This window comes from Hirundo rustica, chromosome 25, assembly GCF_015227805.2.
Source record: "Hirundo rustica isolate bHirRus1 chromosome 25, bHirRus1.pri.v3, whole genome shotgun sequence".
NCBI classification, from domain to species: domain Eukaryota; kingdom Metazoa; phylum Chordata; class Aves; order Passeriformes; family Hirundinidae; genus Hirundo; species Hirundo rustica.
The window spans coordinates 5,627,723-5,649,693 of record NC_053474.1 but is presented as its reverse complement, the minus strand read 5'-3'; the positions used below and the strand labels follow the sequence as shown (position 1 = coordinate 5,649,693).

At 53.3% G+C, this 21,971-nt stretch overlaps 1 protein-coding gene across 8 annotated transcripts in view; it reads right to left on the bottom strand.

Annotated features, from left to right (window-relative positions):
* The window catches only part of PUM1 (pumilio RNA binding family member 1), a 94,383-nt gene extending 77,659 nt beyond the window's left edge, over window positions 1–16,724 (bottom strand). For 7 of the 8 annotated variants that reach the window (XM_040086024.2, XM_040086027.2, XM_040086031.2 and 4 more), the window contains exons 1-2: window positions 16,623–16,724; window positions 12,064–12,437 (exon numbers count right to left, since the gene is read on the bottom strand). In XM_040086024.2, the coding sequence (XP_039941958.1) occupies window positions 12,064–12,426 (363 nt within the window). In that variant the 5' untranslated portion in view covers window positions 12,427–12,437; window positions 16,623–16,724. The remainder of the gene's footprint in view (window positions 1–12,063; window positions 12,438–16,622) is intronic. The other variant, XM_040086029.2, reaches the window with a different exon arrangement.
* Window positions 16,725–21,971: the final 5,247 nt, after the last annotated feature.

Below are 21,971 nucleotides of genomic sequence, written 5' to 3'. Positions count from 1 at the left end.
CAACACATTTTCACCTCATTGCACACAAATATCACACGGCTCCTTTGTTTTCCTTCCAGGAAGAACAAAGTGTCTGAAACAGCAGAACACAAAGCCAAAGCCAGGACTTCCAACACCTCTGCATTCCAGAAGTCAGGGATTCCTCTGGATTGGCAATTAAACAACAGAGCTGATCTTCCACCTCATCAGGATCTGTTCTTGTTCAGGACCCCCGAGCTCTGAGGAGCACAGAGCAGAGCCAGGATGATGTAAACACGACAAACACCGAGGTCCAGAGCCAGAACTTCTCCCCAGATGAGCGCTGACGCCGATGAGATTTGATTACCAGAAAATGTGGCTCACCACTGAAGCAGAGATTTGAAGGAAACCCAGAAGACAACGCCAGGATCAATCGGCTGCACGAGGGAGCGATGCCCTGACTTCCGGATCTGACGTGACACCCCGGCTCCTCGGAGGGAGAGGTGAGCACCACATTCTTCAGGAATCACACAGGAGAGGGCAGCTGGGGTCCCAATGGCTTTGGAAGTGATCCAAGCACTCCTGGCTCCTGCAGCTCCCCGACAGCTGCACCCCAAGGCTGAGCTGGTCCAGCCTATTCCAGGCAGGCTGTGCCCAGGAGAGGGATGCAGAGCCACATCCTCACAGGAGCGAGCTGCCCCCTTCCTGAGGATGAGAGAGCTCCTCCCTTCCCTCACACTCACTCTGGAGCCCCACTGCACTACATCAAGGCTCTGGACACCAGCACCACGCTCCAGAACGAATTCCAAAGCAAGTTCACAGCACAAGAACATCCCTCCCCTCGCCATGGAACGTGTGGATGCACTCAGGAATTACCTAAATCTCACTCAGGAAGAGCAATACACTAACACAGGAATGTGTGTCACTGTAACACACTCCGGCTCCAGCCACTCCACTGACTCAGAAATCATTCCCTGCCTGCCCGGTGGGAGCGCAGATCCCAAAGTGGGATTTGCTGCCAGACACTGGAAACTGGAGCAGAACCACTGGATCACTGCACTTCCTGAGGCTGGGGGAAACAGCCTCTGCCCTGCAGCAGCTCTCACCCCTCTGCTGGAAAACGAGGGACAAAGCAAGACACAGCTGGATTCCCACTGCACACCCAACAGGCACAGCTGGATTCCCACTGCACACGTAACACACACAGCTGGATTCCCACTGCACACCCAACAGGCACAGCTGGATTCCCACTGCACATGTAACACACACAGCTGGATTACCACTGCACACGTAACACACACAGCTGGATTCCCAGTGCACATTCCTCTCTGTCAGACCTCCAAATCTCACTCATTCTCCCAAATCATTGAGGCTGGAATAGATCTGAGACCATCAAGTCCCAGCGGTGCCCATCCCCACCTTGTCCCCAGCCCAGAGCCCTGAGTGCCACATCCTGAGTCCTTCCTTGGGCACCTCCAGGGACGGGCACTCCAAACCTCCCTGGGCAGTGCCAATCCCTGAGCTCCCTTTCCATGGGGAAATTCCTGCTGCTGTCCACCCTGAGCCTCCCCTGGCCCAGCCTGAGGCCGTTCCCTCTGCTCCTGTCCCTGTTCCCTGGGAGCACAGCCCGACCCCCCCGGCTGTCCCCTCCTGTCAGGAGTTGTGCAGAGCCACAGGGGCCCCCTGAGCCTCCTTTTCTCCAGGCTCAGCCCCTTCCCAGCTCCCTCCTGGGGCTCCATTCCCCTCCCCAGCCCCATTCCCTGCCCTGGACTCTCTCCAGCCCCTCAGTGTCTCTCCTGTCACGACGTGCCCCAGCAGTGCCAGCACAGGGACACTCCCTGTCACTGCCCTGCTCCTGTTGGTCACACTGTTGCTGACACAGCCCAGGTGACAGCAGCCTGACACACCTGGGCTCAGGTTCAGGCTGTCACCAGCACCCCCAGGGCCTTTCCCTGCTTTCCAGACTCTGCCCCCGCCTGGAGCTGCTGGGGGTTGTGGTGACCCCCGGGCAGGACCCTGCATTTCACCCTACTGATCCTCCCAACCCCTTCACACTTCCCAATTCCAACAGCAGACACCCAATCCTATTCCAGGAGGACAAAAAGCATGGAATGCTTTCACCTCTCCTGTACAGCAGACTGCATCCCAACCCCATTTATCCCGCAGCCAATGGCCACTTCAAACCTCACACTCTGCAGAGGAGCCTCTCAGCAGCTCGGAACCAAACACACTCACGGGGATTTTCCAGCCCCTCGAGCGGCTCATTCACGTCAGGCAGCAACCTCACACAGGACAACTGCACCTCCTTTCCTTTTAAATAAGATTTGACAGCCTCAGCATCGCAAAACTCAGTGACAACAGCTCAGAAGCAAATGCCTTCCTTGTCCCAAAGCTAGCCAGACACCAGCCCTTGTCAGTGTCTGGAACACTTCTGAATGGATGGAGCTGCACCAGACAGGGACAAAGCACAGTTCCGGAGGGGGGGATGTTCTGTGCGCTGGTACCTGCTGCTCACCCACCCCCCCACAAACTCAGGCACAGACGCTTTTCCCTCTCTCCAAGCCCCTTCTCTACACACCCTGTCACGGATTTAGAGTTTTCCAAGTTATCTCATGCAGAAGAGCAAAGACTCAGATGCTCATCACAGACATCCCCGATGATCCACAGGTCTGGATCACCCTGGAGAGTGAGTGGAGGAACAACCCACAGACAGGGATTGGGACCAAACCCCTCCTGCCCCAGCCCTAACACAGCACCCCAGACCAGGCCCTGGCATTCCCCGGGGTAAAAAACTGCAACACAGCAAAGGGGTCACAACGATGCTCCCAGGGCTGGAGCCCCTCTGGAGCCAGGCTGGGAGAGCTGGGGGTGCTCCCCTGGAGAGGAGAAGGCTCCAGGGAGAGCTGCGAGCCCCTGGCAGGGCCTAAAGGGGCTCCAGGAGAGCTGCAGAGGGACTGGGGACAAGGCCTGGAGGGACAGGACACAGGGAATGGCTCCCAGTGCCAGAGGGCAGCGCTGCATGGGAGATTGGGAATCAGGAATTGTTCCCTGGGAGGGTGGGCAGGGGCTGGGATGGAATTCCCAGAGCAGCTGGGGCTGCCCCTGGATCCCTGGCAGTGCCCAAGGCCAGGCTGGACACTGGCACAGTGGGAGGTGTCCCTGCCAGGGCAGGGGTGGCACTGGATTATCCTCAAGGTCCCTTCCAAACCAAACCACCGGAGATTCCATGCAACCAGAGAATTCCAGGATTCCCCAATCCTGCAGCAGCCCCAGAGCTCAGCTCCTGCCAGGAGCCAGGGCCCTGCTGGTGCTGCAAACTCCGGTTCATTTGATCCCAGCAAAGCCAGGCCCGGGGGAAAGGCACTTGTCAAAAGGGATTCTGCACTCAGGTCAATTAAGAGCAGCCAGGCCCCGAACTGTCCTTCTGATTACTAAACAGGGAGCTGAAGACCCAACAAATTAACATGAGAACAACAGGGATTTTACCTTGCAGATTTCCAGGATCTAATTTTCCATTCTAGAACAATCCAAGGGGTTTTTTCATGCCCTGAGAGCAACCAGCAAAGCAACTGAATTGTGATTTTAGGTAAATATTAATGTCAACAATCTGTGCTAATACTGCACCGTATATTAAGCAAATATGGTTGCTAAAATGACCTTTACATATAAATTCCAAGTGCAGGGCAGTATCAACTTTTCAGGTATCCCAGGGGACTGTACACCAATTTTTTATGTATTAAGGAATCCTCATTTATATAGAATTTACATTCACCTGGGCAGACTGGCAGCCAAGCTACCCAAGGCTAAATTTCACTCTCAACCCCAAAGGATTCTTTTTCTTCCTCCTCATACAAGAGATGTTTCCCAGGAAGCAAAAGGCAAGTGGAATTAAACAAAGAAATAAAACAAGAGATGTTTCCCAGGAAGCAAAAGGCAAGTGGAATTAAACAAAGAAATAAAACAATCAGGCATACAGAAGGAAAAAATACAGAAAACTAACTACAAATTCCTTTGGAGAAAAAGAATCTAAAGAATATTTGCTAATAAATATTTGAGCTAAGAAATATTCTAGTGATGATCTAAACTGTTTCCAAAAGTGCACCACGAAGCCCGATTTATGAGTGTTGGACACTAAATGGATCAAACGCCTGTATTTATTGGGGTAACAGTGACTGAAGAGGGTTTAAATGATCTCTATTTAGCCCATTCTGTTAGAGAGGAACCAAAGCAAACCCCCGTCAGCCCCAGCTCTCCAGGTTCTCCTCACGTGGCCCCATTCCCAAGGCTGCCCTTGCCTTTCCCTTTTCCCAGCCCTTCCCAACCCCAGGATCCACCTTCCCTCCCTCACACTGGAGCATTTGTTCTCCCCCAGCTCCCCTCCTGGCCAGGGGGGATCTGCTCCCACCGAGGCAGGATGGGCCCTGCAAAGGCAGAATTCCTGAAGCTGGAACATGCAAACGCATCATTTCAATCTTGCTTTGATCTGCAGTGAATTAATTACAGGCACCACTGCTGCCCTCAGCCCTGCCAACCAACTCCAGGGAATCCCACAGACACTTCCCACGAGGGCCTAGCACCCTGAGCTCCTCCTGGCCATGCTGGCACACAAAAGCATGGCAAGGGATGGGTGCTGGGAGCCCAGCTCCATGGCAGGGCTGGCTGCTGCCGCTGGCTGAGCTCTTGCAGGGCCTGCAGGAGCCCCCCAGCATTTCAGCTCTGCACAGGGCTGCAGGTCACACCCTGCTGGGGATCTCTCTTGTTTCGCTCCTCCACGGCTGCAGAGAAATGTGGGAAATGATATTATTGTTAGATCTCTCTAGAGAGACAAATGTCCTGATTTCTCAGCTCTAAGATCCCAGAATTCCAGACTGATTTAGGGTGGAAAGGACCTCAAAGCCCATCTCATTCCAGCCCCTGCCACAGGCAGGAACTCCTTCCACCAGCTCAGGCTGCTCCAGTCTCTTTCCAGCATTGTTTCATTTGTGAGAAAACAAGATGAGAGATTCCAAGTTCTCCCTGACTGTACATTCCAGGTGCTTACCCAGAGCACTTCCAGAGTGTGATTATTCCTTGAATATTTATTTTTAACCCCTGTGCACTCTGCAAATATGAATGTAACCTTTCCATCTATTTGGCCTCCATATTTTAAATCTTGCTCGATTTGCAATTAAAAAAAAGCAAACAACAAAAAACTCCAACCAAACATTTCTCTAGTAAACCACACCTCAAAAAAAAGTCAACATTACTACAAGGACACCAGAACTGAGACAGGAAGAACGAAAATCAGCAAAACCAAGAAACATCCTTTGAATGGAGAGGAGAAAACCAAAAACTACTGCTGGATACTTTGATTTATATACTGAAAATTGTTAAAAGTTCTTTAAATGAACTAAAGGTTGACAAATTGCAGACGGAAACAAATCCTCCTGCAGCTGGGGGAGGCTGCTCGAGTTTGCCCTGTTTGAACAGCTCACACAGGAACATTTCAAAAACTCCCAGATCTGAGTGCATCCAGACACATTTATAGCATCCAGGAGAGGGGAAATGCATTCCCCAGCTGACAGCAAGGAAAGCAGCACACCCTCCACAACAGGTTTGCCACTGACAACCAGAGCCAGGGTTAAAATACGTTGCTCCATCAACTGATTACTGCACTATTTTTAGCCTTCTCCCATAACAATAGTGGGTAAAGAAAGAATGTGAAGTCACAAGTATTAGACAGGATTAGGTGGTTTAACTACTATTTTTGTAGTAAAGGATTCATGGTTAGAATTGCTACTACCATTAGCACTGGAAGCAAAAAGCCATTGAAATTGCAGATTGGCTAATGCCTTCCCTGGCACGGGGCCAGGCTGATTAATGATTCAGGGGACAGAAATAACTGCAGCAAAGGCAGCCTTGCAGAGGGGCTCTCCTTCCTCAGCTAATTATGTTTTTCCTCCCATTTTATCCACCCAGGGAAGAGCTTCATTAACGTGGAATTTAGGTTACCCTGCCATGTCTCAGGCACATATTGGGGTGCAGGATTCAAAAACACTCGATTAGGGAAGCAACAACCTTAGTTTTGTCCTGCTGGAGCTGGCAACACCTTGAGAAAACCATCTTCTGCAACCCAGGTGTGTGCCTGGACCCGTGGGTTTACACACCAGCTTGGGGCCATGCTAAGATCTGACCTTGGGGGGCTTCTCCTTTCACTGCCAGCCCGACTCTGACCTTCTCAGGTTTAAATTCAGAGGGAGGAAGATGTGGAAAAGGGACGCAGCAACGTTTAACTGCAATGCCGGGGCACCTCTGTCAGAACAGGTGAGTGACCTCGTGCCACACTGTCAGGGACTCACCGAGCGTTTAGCAACACTCGAGTTTCGCCCCAGAATCAAAGTCTGAACAGGGCAAGAACCACAGCCAGATGTTCCCAATAAAAACAACTGCCCTGGAACAGAAGTTCTCCCTAACAAAGGCAGGAGTAACAGGAGAGCTGAGAGCAGCTCCTTGCCGGGAGGGAGCAGCATCACATGGCAGCAGCACAAAGGAGCGTTTGTTCAGCCTGACATCAGCACTCGGGGAAAACAGCCTGGAAATCATCCCTGATACACCTAAGAGGGAGTTCTCAGAGCCAGGCAAGCCAGAGACAATGCTCTGCAACAGCTCTTTATTACAGTGCTCTGCAACAGCTCTTTATCGAGGCGATTTCTGATCAGCAGCTGAAATTTGTGGCAGTTCCTGAGGAATAGGCTGGGGATGGATTGGGTGGCTGGGGAGGGATTGTGGGGCTCAGATCCACTGTAAAGCTTCACTCATTTACAAAAATGGATCACAACCTGCTCTGCAGAACCACAAGGAGGTCACAGCAACTCAGCAAACCACCAACGAGCTGCTAAAGGGAGAGCAAAGTTGGGGAGAGGGGAGGAGAAAACAGGCAGGACAAGTTCTGAAACAAACCTGTTTTCAAAGCACACTCGTACAAAATATCCACTGAAATACCTGCAGTCTTCTGGAAGCACTGAATTTTGTAAATTCAGTAATGTGAAAGTGTTTCTGCTCCTCCTGAGTGAGCACCACGACAAGGAAGCAGAGCAGAACAGCAACAACCATGGAGAAGTCCCAAAACCAGCACACCAGGTCACTTGGGCAATCAAACCCAACTGGACAATCTTATCTGCAGCTGCCCATCAAGAACAGTAAAATCCATGGACTTGGAGGAAACAGAGTCTCAGAGTAACTTTCTGAATGTTTCAGGGTGTTTCTTCTCCCCTGTATATCACAAGGATTTTCCAACTTGCAATATCCAACTAAGCCAACTGACTCGTGCTCCTTCTACCTCAGGAGAAATTTTCAGGGGGCAACACAAAGCAGAAAACCAAATTAAATGTTCCAGTTCCCCTCCCAAGCTACCCCTCCACTATGGAGAAACCTCTGTGAAACAGATCAGCCAAACCAGACATTTCATTTCAGCAAGGAATTATGTTTCAAATTACTTGAGTATCAAATTAGCACAGCCCTTGCAGTGTGAGGGAAAGGAAAGCCCTGTGCAGTTCACTGGGACACAAGGAAATTCCCAGGAAAACTCAACAGGTTTAATGGAACAGAGGTCAGAAACCACCTTCAAGAGCTGAGCCACAGGTGCTGTCACATGGTTTGTGTGACAAGGGACTCACTCCATGCCTTCAACCCCAGCACAGACAACACATGCAGTTATCGGGAGCACATTTCACAGGCACATCAGAAATCATGGAACGGTTTGGGTTGGAAGAGACCCCAAACCCCAGCTCATTCCACCCCTGCCATGGCAGGGACAACTTGCACTGTCCCAGGTTGCTCCAAGCCCCATCCAACCTGGCCTTGGACACTGCCAGGAACAGGGCAAAATCTCTGTCCTAAGGAGTTAAGCATCACTTAAAGCGGACTTCACTTTGGAAGAACAAACACCAGCAGCACCCACCAGTGTCAGACAGGCTCAGATCCAGCTGCTCCCAGGGCAGGAGGCAGCCTGGCTGGAGGAGCTGTGCTCCGCGAGGGCAGCTGCCAGAATTACCCACTGCCTCCGCTCCAACCCCAGCTCCCAGCGAAGAACTCGCACGGTCACGCTGCCAAAAGGCAAAACTGAGCAGAAACCCCAGTCCCAGCCCTGTTGTGCTCACTATTCTTCACCAACTCCATGTGAAAAATTCCCCACATTCAACAAGACCATCCCTGCAGAGTTCTATTGTCTCCAATTATTAATTAAACATGCTCTGAGAGAAAGCAAATGCCTAAAATCATTTGCTTCTACTAAGCAACTCCCACACTACCCAAGTGCAATTCAGACAGTCTAAATATATCCACTGACTGCAATTCCAGAGGGACCACCACCACAGCACTCTCCCTTCACTCCAGTTCAAGCACACACACGCACGAGCCACAGGAGACCCCAGCCAAGAAAACCCGGCCAATTTTCCTAAAAACCTGCTCAGTGCTGATAACTTGTCCCAGCTGAATATCCCGAGTGTCTTTTCACACCTCCCCCCAAGGAGCAGCAGAGGCTGTCTGGGTTTGTGAGGAGATCTGTGCAACCTTTCATAACCAAAGCAGATCGAACCCAGGCCATTCCTCACCTGGAACCACCCTGTGCCCCACCTACGTGATGTCCTGATCCCTAGCCACGTTTTTTGCTGGATAAACAGCACACAAACACTCCAGTGCAGCCAGGAATGTGACTGCCCAAGGAATCAGGCATCAGACAGCCTAAACCTCAAATATTAAAACTACTGGGGACCCTGACACTCAACCTCATCTTGCTGCTTTTTGTGGATTAAAAAGAGAAACAGTTGCAGTTAAGTGTTTTTCATGGAAGTTTGTTGGGTGATTAAGGATTTGGAGCTGCAAACAGCTGGGATTTTGCTCAGGAGAGACCAAGTTGGGAAATCAAAAGTCCGATTCCAGCACCGCTTCAGTGTCTGCAGGGACAAAGAAGGCCTTGTAGCACAAGTTTCTTTTGTGTGGATGGTGAAGCTTTGATACCTAAATTTGTGAAATGACAGGGGCATCTTTAATTGCTTTATTTTACATAAAACATTCCTCTACACGCCTTCCAGAGGAGAAGGGGAAAATGCCACAGGAAGAGATAAGAAAAACACAAACACAGCACTTTTCTGCTGCTCACAACGAGAGGACACCACCAGGAAGGAGCTTCTTTCCCCCTTCCTTGGGAGAAAGTTTTTCCTAAGCCATCCCTGCTAAAGCCACTCTCAGCTCAATTCCAGAGCTACCAGGAGGAAAAGTGACCAGGAGGAACAGCACAATGAAACCATGGGTACCGCAGCTCCGTTGTGACTCACAGCACCCCCGGCTGTTTAACACCACCACAAAATGCCATCATTTGGTAAAAGCAGCGTTATCACCAACAGACACACATCTGTCTACACACGTAACAAAAAGAATCTGGGATTCAACAATTAAAATCCTTCTACCTTTAATTACGTCCTCCCAAGCTCTAGGCAGACATTAACCTATATTAGCCTATAATTATTTTTTTTTTTCTGACTTCCCATTATCTTTTAGCTACTGAGTTTCCTAACCAGTCATCAAGGCTGGGCCCTCACTGAACCGTCTTTGAAAGTCTAAAATGAAAAGTACAGTAACAAAAGTGCATCCATAAGAAACTGAGAGTCAGGAGACATCCCTAATGATTCCCTACCTCCCTGCATGTCCCAGAAATTCCTTCCACTTCTGTTCTTGCAGGCCAAATTCAATTCTACCCCAGCTAAACCCAAACTGAATTAAATCGTTTTGCATGCATAAGATTAGTCCTTGCTCCAAGGAATTTATAATTTACGAAGCAGATGTGGAGGTGGCCAAGAAGTCAAAAAGAATGGCAGCGTTAGGATTACACACAGCCTGCATTCTGCTTCCCAGAAGTAAAACCCTGAGGCAAGAGAGAACCACGGAAAAAGAGGGATGGAGCACCAAACTCTGATAAAAGTGCCCATCAATCACTTCAGCACCCGGGATCAAATGAGACTGGGAACAGGCTTAGTGCCCCACCTCAGAGCTGACTTGGAAGAAATTAGACACAAAGATTGGTCTAGAAATGAGCATGGAATGCAAAAACGTTGGAACTACGGCTGTGCCACATTTATCACAGCGTAAAAGCCAGCAGGAAGCAGAAGAGAGAAAAACCCCCGAGGTTAATTCTGGTCTGGTGGGAATTTCCTGAGCCTCAGCCCACAGAACTCACGGGGAAACTGAGAGAGCATCACACACAATCACCTCTGTGAGCTCCATCCTGCAGGTGTGATCTGTCCACACAACCTTCTCACCGCTGCCCTGCTGCCAGACAATACAGGAACTGGACTGGAAAAGTTTGTTTAAACTAGCGTAAGTTAATGAGCTTTCCTTTCATTAAGTAGTTTATTTATTAGGATCATTTCATTCCACAAGTTACTGAAGAAAATCAAGCTGAGCAACACTTCTGCTGACAACAGGGCAAGCCTCTGGAGCAGGCAGGATTCTTTTGTTTGAGTGAAAGTCTAAGTCTTTCCACTATTAAATAAATAAAAGTCAAATAGCCGCAGAGTTTTGAATGACTGCGAGCTCGAAGTACCCTGTCCCCACCCCCGTTATCTCCAGTGAGTTTTGCTGTCTTTGCTCCCAGGGATTTGCAGTGAAAGGAGGATGAAAGTGTGAGCTGGAGGAAAAGAGGATTGAGAATTTATGACATCATTTTAATTCATGAAGTCATCTTGCCACAAAATGCCCAAGCAATAGCAGGCCCTGCCCAGGCATCGCCACCCCAAGACTCCGTGGCTGCTTTGATTTAAAAAACTTACAAGTTTGCAGGAAGAAATTCTGGCTTAGTAATTCTTTCACAGCTTAAAACATTAACATCTCTGGAACTGATTTTCTAAGTTTTACAGTTAGTGACTGAAAACTTGGATGATAAACAGAAAAATTACATCTGCCTCAATGCAGTTATTTCTTCTGAAGTGATACCTAAATACTACATTTCTCCATAAGGAAATAACAACAATATTTTTCTAGCTCCTTAGCTCCTATTGCAGTATTTGATGTGATTTTTCTTCCAGAACAAATTAACAGGGCACTTGGGTTTATTTCTTTGTTGATGTACACACTGCCTTTGGTGAGGCTGCAAAATTCCCTGCAATGTTTGCTTTTAAATGCTCTGGTTGGCAACACATCCCCTGGGGAGGCACAGCAGAGGAGCAAGGGCTTGGCCGCTTTGATTCCAGAAACTGGAGGCAGGAGATGTTCATAAAGGTTGCAAAAGCTTTGTGTCTGCTGCCCTGGCAATATTTGTGGGGATCATTCTGCTTTAAAATGTGCTTACACTCGGGTTCTGCTGCCTCGGCGAGGAAGCACTCGTGTGTCTTTGATGAGTGAGCTACAGGTCACAGACAGAGTGGAGTGAGTCAGCCACTCATTTAACTACAGCACAAGTGACAATGCAACTGCTGAAAAGACTTCTAGCAAACACCACCACCACACAGCCTGGCCCACCACCCCTCTAGAGCCTCTGAGTGGCTCTAAGAAGTTCCCAAAACCACTGGTTAGCGACACTCTTAAGGCTGCTCTTCTCTGTTCAGCTACACACATCATCACCACCTTCCCCTCTACACGATAACCAAAAAAACCCGACCCCAAAGCAAAGAAACCCAGTCAAACATACCACCAGCAACTTCCACTCCTGTGTTTTCCAATATTGGGAATGGCAAAAGCCCAACCTACATGCATTGGCAGTTTTGTAATACCATTACATAAGAATTATTTAACTACAGCAACAGATTTGAAAAGCAGCAGCAGCAGTCACGGCTATGCTGGTTCACACATCAGAAAAAAAAAACATCAATAAAGGGAGTGATGAATTTTGTAAACACGCATTTGACTGTCACAGGGAGTGGACTGGGATTCGGGATTTCAACACCCTCAAGAGCAGAAACCTTTCAGCTCCGAGCTACCAGGGCACCGCCACCCTGAAAAGAGAAAACAAACAGCACCACTGCTCCCGTTCCAACTCCACCAGAACCAGCTCCAGCTTTGGAAGAACACCGTGAAAAGCGCCTCTGAGAAGCCCGCAGGGCCGAGCTGGGAAAGCTGGGAGTGGTTTTCTACCTGGTGCTCTGCATGGATGTTGTCCCCGGTGGGCCAGCGGTGTTTGCTGTTGTTGTAGCCGCCGCCGCCGCTGCCTCCTCCCCCGAGCTGCTCCCCGTGCTGCCTCTGGAAGAAATAATCCACCATGGCGTCGTCCTGGGAGCGCCCCGCCACTCCTATGGATCCCGGCACGGGGCTGGAGTGTGTCCCTGCTGCCAGGGCCTGGTTTGCAGCTGGCTGTGGCTGAGCCTGCGAGCCTGTGCCAGATGTCAGTACCACAGGCATGGTGGGGTTGGCTGTGTCTTGGGCGTGCTGCTTCAGGTGGGGGCTGAACGAGTCCTGCCACAGAACTGCTTTTCTCTTCAAAACGCACGCTACGCTCATTCCACCAACACCTGCAGGGGGATACGGGGGAAAGAGAGGGGAAACAGACATGAAATCCTCCCAGCTGCAGCTTTGAGTGTTAAATAACATAAATAACCTTGTGACTGGCAGGAGAACATCGAAGATCATCGCTGTGGCAAACGTGACTCCTTCAACACTCGCTCTGTGAACCCAGCAGCTCAAACAGCACTGAAAAGGCACAGAAATCCCACGTTCTGCGCTGCGTGGCCTTAGCAGGACGCACAGGATGCCCGTGAAGCACCACAGAATGGCAATTTCTGCGAGGGACAACACACTGACTGGAAAACTGCTGGGAAAAAGCCCCCAAAAAACCTATGGAAGGCAGTGACACCAGAACCCATTTACACCAGGCACAAGAGGCCTGGTCTTCCTGTGCATATAAACACTCGAGGCCCCCTGTATCCCACTGTATCCCAAAGCATTCCCTCAGTCATGCAAAGCAACAGTTTGGTTTTGCTTTCTCTTTTCTTTTTTTTCAATGCAAACTTAAAATCCTGGATTTCTGCTCATACAGTTCACGGAGCCCCAAACACAGCGTGCACTCTCACTGCTAACTCAGAAGCTGTGCTCAGGAGGCAGCAAAACCCACGGACATGCTTTATGGAATTCCCTGGAGAAAGAGCAGCAAAACCTGCGATCTCGGCAGAACTTTCCAGAGCAGGCACAGCCAGCACTGCTGGTCCTGGTGTCAATGGCACCAGGGGAAAACTGGACAACTCCAACACTTTTTCAGTACCCAGAACACTGAACACGCAAATAAAACACTCCAGTCGATGGCACCAGGAGAACATTGGACAACTCCAACACTTTTTCAGTACCAGAGCACTGAACACGCAAATAAAACACTCCAGTCGATGGCACCAGGAGAACACTGGACAACTCCAACACTTTTTCAGTACCCAGAGCACTGAACACCCCAATAAAACACTCCAATCGATGGCACTGGGGGAAAACTGGACAACTCCAACACTTTTTCAGCATCCAGAGCACTGAACACCCAAATAAATGGAATACCCCATATGTTTGCATACATCCAAACGGTCTGTGAGCAGGAGGAAAACCTGCAGATTAAGCTGACAGCAACTCACTAACTTCCTATTCCCCAAATATTTTGATAACATTCCAGCAGCACAAAACCACAGACGTCTGTTTGTTATTTTAAGGCAGGGCTATCAGAGCAATAAAGACACTACAGGTGTGAACAGCAAAGTGTTTTTCCTCCGTTATGTAATGCTCACACAACAAGCCAAATTCATTTTTAAAGGCATGGGAGAGTCTGAATTAATCTTTATTAAAAAGATCAATAGTTTATGACCTGACGTACCTAAATGCAGCCCGATACAGATTTCTGAGGATGAAACTGTGGTGGTGGAGCCCTGAGAAGCTCCTGGCAGAGCTGCCCCAGGATGTTTCACTCTTGTACCTTGGTGGCTGCAGAGCTTGGCCCTGCTCCTGCCAGCAGCTCCGAGGGCCTGAAAGGCGGCTCTGTTCCCTCCCTGCTCCTCGTAGTAGCCCTGAACAACACTCAACTACTACAAACGACTTCCAAGAACAATTTACTAACGGTGGGGAGACCAAAATAAAAAACCCCAGTCCTACCTTTGATCAAACTTTGTTAGGTTTGCCCCATGAGTCAAGCACGGGGTTAATATTCAGAGGAAAACGACTCTAAAACCTGCAGAGATCAGGTTGTTTTAATTGCACCTCCACCATAACTTGGTGCTGCACGCACCGCCCCCAGGGCCGCTCCGCAGGGCTTTTTATACACTCACAACTCAAACACCAGGGACATCCAACCGGACTCACTCCTCCAGCCTTCAAAGAGTTTGGAAATCACCACCTGCCCCACATACTTGGAAAAAAACCACTGAAAACACGATATGACTAGCCTTTGACTGATTTTAAGACTACAATTCAGTTTAATAGCATTTTCTTCTTCGTTTCCCTTTAGCAAACAATACCAAAATCCTCCAGTAATATCACATTAAGTACTCAAGATCTTCCATGCAAAAAGAACAAAAAAATTATGCAATTAATGGTAAGAAATTAATTTATCATTAAACTGAGGTGTGTTTTAACTGCAGCAATGAAATCTGAGCGGCCCCTTGAAAGGAAGTTACAAGTTATCTCAGGGCAGACAGTAAAAAAAAAACAAAAACAAAAACAAAGGAAGATACTATGAATCCCCACCAAAAAAAAATCAGTATCTAGAGATTGGGACAAGCCCCTTTCCACCGAGAAACAAGGTACAAAGTTGCACTGCTACAGCCTTCGCTCCTTCAAAAGGCTGCGGGTCCCTCCGTCCGCACACACTAATTAATCTCTGCCTTAATAAAGGCATTATCGTAAAAATCAGGAGGGCCCAAAAAATCTCAGTCAATGGATTAAGGAGAGGCTGCTCCCGGCCGCTTCCTCTTTGGGCCGCTCCAAACACGAGCGGAAAACTTGGCAAAGGCGACATTTTGAGAGGGAGCAAAGGAGAAGGGAGCATTGTGGGTAGTTCAAGTTTAGTTCCAAGCCGTGTTTTTCTGGGAATGCCGCGTTCGAGGCAGCGGGACAGCTGAATCCTGTCATTCAAAGCTCCCGGAGGCCGTGCAGTCACCTACACGGGCACTCACAAACCCGCAGCTGCTCAGGGCCTCCAGAGCGCCTTTCATTCCCAAACTTCCTAAAAACAGAGGATCAACTTCTCCCAGGTGAAAGCGTTCGCTGGGCAGAACCCCGGATTTGCAAACAAAGGCTTCCACGCCGCTGCACCGCGCTTCTGCTTTTCCCTGGGTGAAAACACGGCGTGGACGTGAACCGCGCCGTGCTGTCATGGCAGGCAGAACACTTCCGAATTTGGGACATTCCACAAACAACAAAAAACTTCGGAGGAATCTCCCTGCAAGTTCCAGGCACCGGTGGTGACAACACAGAATAAAGCAGCTTTAATCCACACGGAGCCCGGCTCCACAGGCAGCTCCTCACGGCTCTGATTCCGTGTTCCCCTCGAAATCCCAGATTATTACAAAATCAACGCGATGTAAAACGCCCGTTTCCAAAAAGTTCAACCCCAAAGCAGAGGAGTTTGGGTTGGGTGGGTTTTTTTTTTTTTTTGGAAAGTTCCACTGGAAATGAAAGCAGAGCCATTGTCTGAGAGCTGTGTGGCCTAGCAGAACTTTTAACGTTATCCCTGTGTTTTCCTGAAAACCTGGGGAGACGCAGCGCTGAATTCCTGACCCATCGGATCCCCAAAACCAGCATTAAAACCCAGGAGGACCCACGGTCCCCTCACCCCACCTCCATCCCTCTAAATAAAGGAAATTCCTTACTCATGATCTGTCTAATCAAATCTCTGCTCCGAACAAAGTTATTAAACATTGACCAAAGCAAACAACAACAACAACAACCAAAAAACAGAGCATTTCTCAGGCTGGGGCGAGAGACTCTTAAAATTCCAAGTTTGCAGCTCACAAGGGCCGAGGCTATCGTTATGTGAGCACGAGATAAAAACAAGGAAAAAAAAAAAACCACACACACACACACAAACACAAAACCCCCAGGGTCACCCAGCACATCTAAAAGGTTTATCTGCTTTTTTTTTGCCCCTCCCGCTGCCAGCCCCGACCCTCTCCCCTTCCAGGGACCCCCAGAGCCGCCGAAACACCCCCCAAAACCGGGGGGAACGGAACACAACCACCCCCCCGGAGCCCCAGGGGCAACAAAGCGGGGCCTCGGCCGAGGCGACAGAGAGCCCGGGATCGCACCCCCGGGAGCAGGGAGAGGCCCCCCGGGACGAAACCCGCCCAGGAGAAGGGGGAGACCCCCCCCGGGAGAAGGGGGAGCCCCGCGGACCGAGGGGAGCCCCCAGCGGGCCGGGCCCGGGGGAAGGCGGGTGAGGGCCGGGACGGGCCCGCGCCCCCCCAACAATAACCCCCGTCCCCGTTACCGGAGCGCCCGCGGGGCCGCGCTCGGGGCCCGGGGCTCCCCCCGCGCCCCCTCCCCGCTAACAATGGGCCCAGGCCGCGGCCCCGACACGGAGCCGGGCGGGAGCGCCGGCGCAGCGCCCCCGCCGCCGCTCGCCTTCGGGGCGGCCTGGGGCCTCTCCTCCCGCGCCCCCCGCCAATATGCGCCCACGGGAGGGTCCGCGGGGGTCCGCGGCGCGGCGGGGCCGCTCCCCGGCCGCTACTCACGGGCGGAGCGCTCGGATGCAGACGGATGCCGGGCCCCCCCCGGCCGCTCGCCGCTGCCTCTCCCCGGCCTCTCACTCCGACAACATGGCGGCGCGGCGGGGCCGCGGCCGCGCTGCACCACGGGAAGGCGAGGCCGCTCCAGCGCCGCCGGGACGGGGCGGGACGGACCGGGGTGGGACGGGACGGGATGGAGCGGGGTGGGACGGGACGGGACGGGACGGGATGGACCGGGGTGGGACGGGATGGGATGGACCGGGGTGGGACGGGACGGGACGGGATGGGATGGACCGGGGTGGGACGGGATGGACCGGGACGGGACGGGACGGGATGGACCGGGGTGGGACGGGACGGGATGGGACGGGATGGACCGGGGTGGGACGGGACGGGATGGGACGGGATGGACCGGGGTGGGACGGGATGGGATGGGATGGACCGGGGTGGGACGGGACGGGACGGGACGGGACGGGATGAAACGAGACGGGACGGGATGGACCGGGGTGGGACGGGACGGGATGGGATGGACCGGGACGGGATGGGACGGGATGGACCGGGGTGGGACGGGATGGACCGGGGTGGGACGGGACGGGACGGGACGGGACGGGACGGGCTGGACCGGGGTGGGACGGGACGGGATGGACCGGGGTGGGACGGGACGGGATGAGACGGGACGGGACGGGACGGGACGGGATGGACCGGGACGGGACGGGATGGACCGGGGTGGGACGGGACGGGATGGACCGGGACGGGACGGGACGGACAGGGAACGGACAGGACGGGGTGGATCGGGATGGACCGGGAAGGGACGAGATGGGACGGGATGGGATGGGATAATGGGATGGGACGGGATGGGATGGGACGGGACGGAACGGAACGGACAGGGACAGGACAGGACAAGGTGAATCGGGATGGACCGGGATGGGACGGGATGGGATAATGGGATGGGATGGACAGGACAGGGAAAGGACATGACGGGTTGGATCGGGATGGATCGGGAAGGGACGGGATGGATCAGGATGGGACGGGATGAACGCGGATGCACCGAGAGGACCGGGACATGCCCGGGCTGTGCCCCGACCCTGCCACACTGCCCAGGCTGGGGTCAGCCCGCTGCGCCCTCCCAGCGCGGCCCCTGCCCCGGCCGGGGGTGCGGGCACAGCCCCGCGTTCAGCCCCGCGCTGCCGCGGGCACCGCCACCAGCGCTCCCTGGGCCGGGCTGGGCCGGGCTGGGCTGGGGGGGATGTGGCTGAGCCCCCCCAGCCCGGGCACCCTGATTCTCCCCCTAGTGCGGCATCCTGGACGCTCTGCACCGCGCTGCCTGGACACCCCCCAGTCCCCCAGCGCGAGTCCCCCCAGCCTTGGCACTCCCAGCTTGTGCACAGCGAGCCCCTCCAAGCCGGGACACCCTGAACCCCCCACCCCGGACACCCCAAGCCTCCCAGCCTGTGCACCCTGAGTCCCCCCAGACTTGGCACTCCCAGAACACCAAGCGCCTCCAATCCTCCCTGAGCCCCCTCAGGCTGGGCACCTCCAGCCTGGACCCCCCCGAGCCCCCAACAGCGGGGATCCCCCTCCTGCCCCACAACCGCACCGGGGGCGCCGAGCGCCGGCTGCGGAGCGACACCTCCTCACCTTCCACCAAGGGCCAAACACAATTTTGGGGTGGCTGTGCCTTCGTGCCGCCCCCTTCCCGTGTCCCCTGGCCACAAAGCCGGGGCTGCGGGGGAACTACAGCCCCCGGCGTGCGGCGCTGGGCGCCGAGCCCGGGCAGGGCAGGCGGCGCTGGACGCTGGGAGCGGTAGTTCTGCCCCCGCTCCTCCATGTTAAAGGGGCAGCCGTGGGGTCTTTGTGCCCCCCTTTGTGCCCCGCCGCGCTGCGCTCCCGTGCCCGTTGGGGGAGGCCGAGCGCTCGATGCGCTCATGGAATATTTTCTCTCCGCCTTGGCGAGGCGCGCAGGGAAACGGGAGGGAAGTGCCGGCGCTGGGGAGAGCTCGGGACATGTCCTCGCTTGCACGGAGAGAGAACCAGCAGCTGCTCCCAAGGGCTCCGGCCGGCCGTGGGGCACGGAGCCTGCACGCGGACGGGTCCCCGCAGCCGCGGCTTTTGTGGGTACAAGAAGTCACCTCAAGCTCCGGTTCTCAGTCATTAAAACACGTGCAAAGCTGGATCCAGCCGTGCCTTGCATCCATTTTCTGCTCGATGGGCTGCCGGGGCGATTGAAGGGTGTTTCCACTGCCTCTCCCACCGTGCAATCCCGTGCGGGGCAGCAGGACCCCATCCCGACCCCCAAAACCCTGGGGAAACACGGCTTGAAGGGTTTGGTGCTGAGTGCCCCGGGCCGGGCGTGACAGGGGACGGTCAAGACAAACAGCGAGCAAAGGTTTTCCCTGCTGAGGGTGGGTTTGGAGCAGAGCCTCGTACGGACACCCAGAGGTGCCTTTGGCCAGCAGCGGCCTGGCTTGTGCGAGCTGGCCGAGCCCTGCTGGGGTAAACTCAGTTCTGCTGGGATAAACTCAGCCCTGCTGGGATAAACTCAGTTCTGCTGGGATAAACTCAGCTCTGCTGGGATAAACTCAGCTCTGCTGGGCTCAGCTCTGCTGTGACACTGGGCGTAGACCCATGAGTGGCTGAGAGGTGGACACAGCCCTTCTGGGTCGTTCCTGTGGCTCCTGCGGTTTGAATTCCCTGGAGAGGACAAGGGGCTGGAGAGGGACTCCTGTGAGGAGCAGCTGAGGGAGCTGGAAAGGGGCTCAGGGAGAGAAAAGGAGGCTCAGGGGGCCCCTGTGGCTCTGCACAACTCCTGACAGGAGGGGACAGCCAGGGGGGTCGGGCTCTGCTCCCAGGGAACAGCATCAGAGGAAACAGACTCAGGTTGTGCCAAGGGAGGTTTGAGTTGGATATCAGGAAAAATTGGGATATCAGGCACAGATGGTGAAGCCACGACCCCTTAGAGTGCTCAAAAAAATGTGTGAGTGTGGCATTTGAGGATGTGGTTTACTGGTGAACATGGCAGTGCTGGCTTAATGGTTGGACTGGATGGTCTTAGAGGTCTTTTCCAACCTAAATAATTCCATGATTATGTGAGGGCCCCTGCAGTGTCCCCAAAATGCCAATGGTGTGGGCAAGGCCAGCCTCTCACTGTGGTGGGAATGTGAATGTGATTTGGGCCCTGGAGCAGCTAAATCTGCGTGCACACCCTTCTCCCCTGGTTCCACCCACCTCCTGCGCGCCCCGGGCCGATACAAGGCACCAGCGATGGCTCCTGGGTGATGAAGATTTGGGATGCAAAGCCAGAGAGGTCAGGAGTTCTTTCCCACACCATGTCCTCACTGGGGACAGAGGGCTGGGGTGTCCCTGCAGCTCTTGTGGCCACTTTTGGGGTGCTGTACCTGCAAGCTGCCCCCCTCGGCACGCCCCAGGCCGTCCCTGAGCTGTCCTGCTGCCCAGAGGTCCCCAAGCAGTGCTGCGGAGATAGGAGCTCTGCCAGGTGGGCTCAGCACACACCCAGGCTGCTTGCAGACACTGGAAACGTGCTTTCTGTTAATTATACCCGGGATAATTGCAGTTATGCCCGTGTAATGAGAGAGGGAGGGAAGGAGTCCTGCTGGGGATGAAGTGTGAGTGGTTCAAACCCTCATCTGCCACTGAATTTTGCCGGAATTAGGCAGAGGTGGCGTGTGGGGATGCACAGTTCAGCGGCCGTGAGGCTGAGGGGGAATTTGGGTCTCATCTGCAGCATTTCCATCCCTCCCACAGCCTCTCCTGCCTCCCACCACTGCCATCCTCTCCTCTGCCTCAGACCTTGCCCAAGCTCCCAGCTTGTTGCCATCCATGGAAAAGTCTCCCACTGGGAGAACATGCTGCTCCAAAAACTTCAGAGCCAGAGTGAGAGGAACAGACAGCAAAATAACTTCCACCTCCACAGGAAAAACCTTCTGGGGGTGGGAATGTCCCTCTGATCTTCCTAACACCGCTGGCCACCAAGAGCTGCCCCAGGTGCCTGGCCCTGGCTGCCCCCATAGCAGTCCTGACAGAAGTTATCCTGGGATACATCTGCAAAGGGAAAAAGGGACCTCCGGGAGGTGACTGCTGTCCTCCCACTCCCAGTGATTCCCTGGAAGGGCCTTTCCCCCTCTGCTCCCCACACAAGGGGCTTCAACCCGTGGTGCTCTTCACTGAGCACCAAAATTCCACATCCTGACCGAATGCCCCAATCCAGGCCCTCCCTGCTCTGCCCAGACGCTGCTCCTGGTGGCACGACGCCCAACACCGCAGAATCTTCTCTTTGAAGGAGGCTAAGAGCAAACAAACCCAGCTCTGCTGCCGTGATTCATCCTCCTGGGAGCAGAGCTTCCCACAGCTCCACAAGGGAGACACCTGCATGGGACAGGGGGCTCACCTGGACAAAAAAAATACATTGGGGGCTTCTAAAAGAGGCTTTAGTGCTACCCCAGGGAGGCCTGGCTGTCCCCAGCTTTGGGACATCCAGCACTTTTATTTCAATGACAATTTGATGCCTGCAATTAAAAGCTAAATTGAAGGAAAGAGGATCTCCCTCTGTGCAGGGCACCAACACTCCCTTGGCCACCAGAAAAAAAAACCACCAATCCACTGACTGACTCAATTTCTCCCAAACCAAGCCAAAAACTGCTGAGGTCTTGATGCAGAATATTTTCACAATGTGCTGGCTTGACCGAAAACTCCTTGAAGAGCCAAGTGCATCATTGATTTGCATCACTGGGGCAGCGTTTCGTCAAACCCCAGCGCCTTGAGACACGAAACAATGACCAGCCCTGAGCTGGGCAGCTCCAGCGCCGCTCCTGAGCGCTCCCACTGCTCCAAACACCTGAAATCATGGACCTTCCCAGTGTCACCTTCATGGAAACGCTTCCTGAGCTGGACCTGCCATCAGCAGCGGCCAGGGAATGTCCCTGAGCTCTGCAGCAGCTCTGAGCCGTCAGATAAACCCCTGCTTTTCCGCCGACACCTTTTGCCCACGGGTTTCTTTCCACGCTCGTGTTGAGACACCCAGAGCAGATGTTTTGTTTTTCGGGAGTCCCAGCCAAGTGTCTAAAAGCGGCTGCTGAAATGTTGTGGTTATGGGAAGCTGCAGGGAGCTCTGGCTGCGGAGCCACCTGGCAGCAGCGGGGTCTGAGAGGTTCGTGTGTTGGCTGCGCAGAGCTGCTTTATCTTGTGAAAATACAGCCCCCCAAAATTAAAGTTTTTAAGCAGCTGCCGCCCACCAGCTGGGCTTAGAGCCGTGCTGAGCCGTGCCTGGAGTCACCAGTCCCTGGTGCAAGGACAGAGCTGCTCTGGGCGATGTCCTGAGGGTGCTCGAATCCCGCTGGTTCC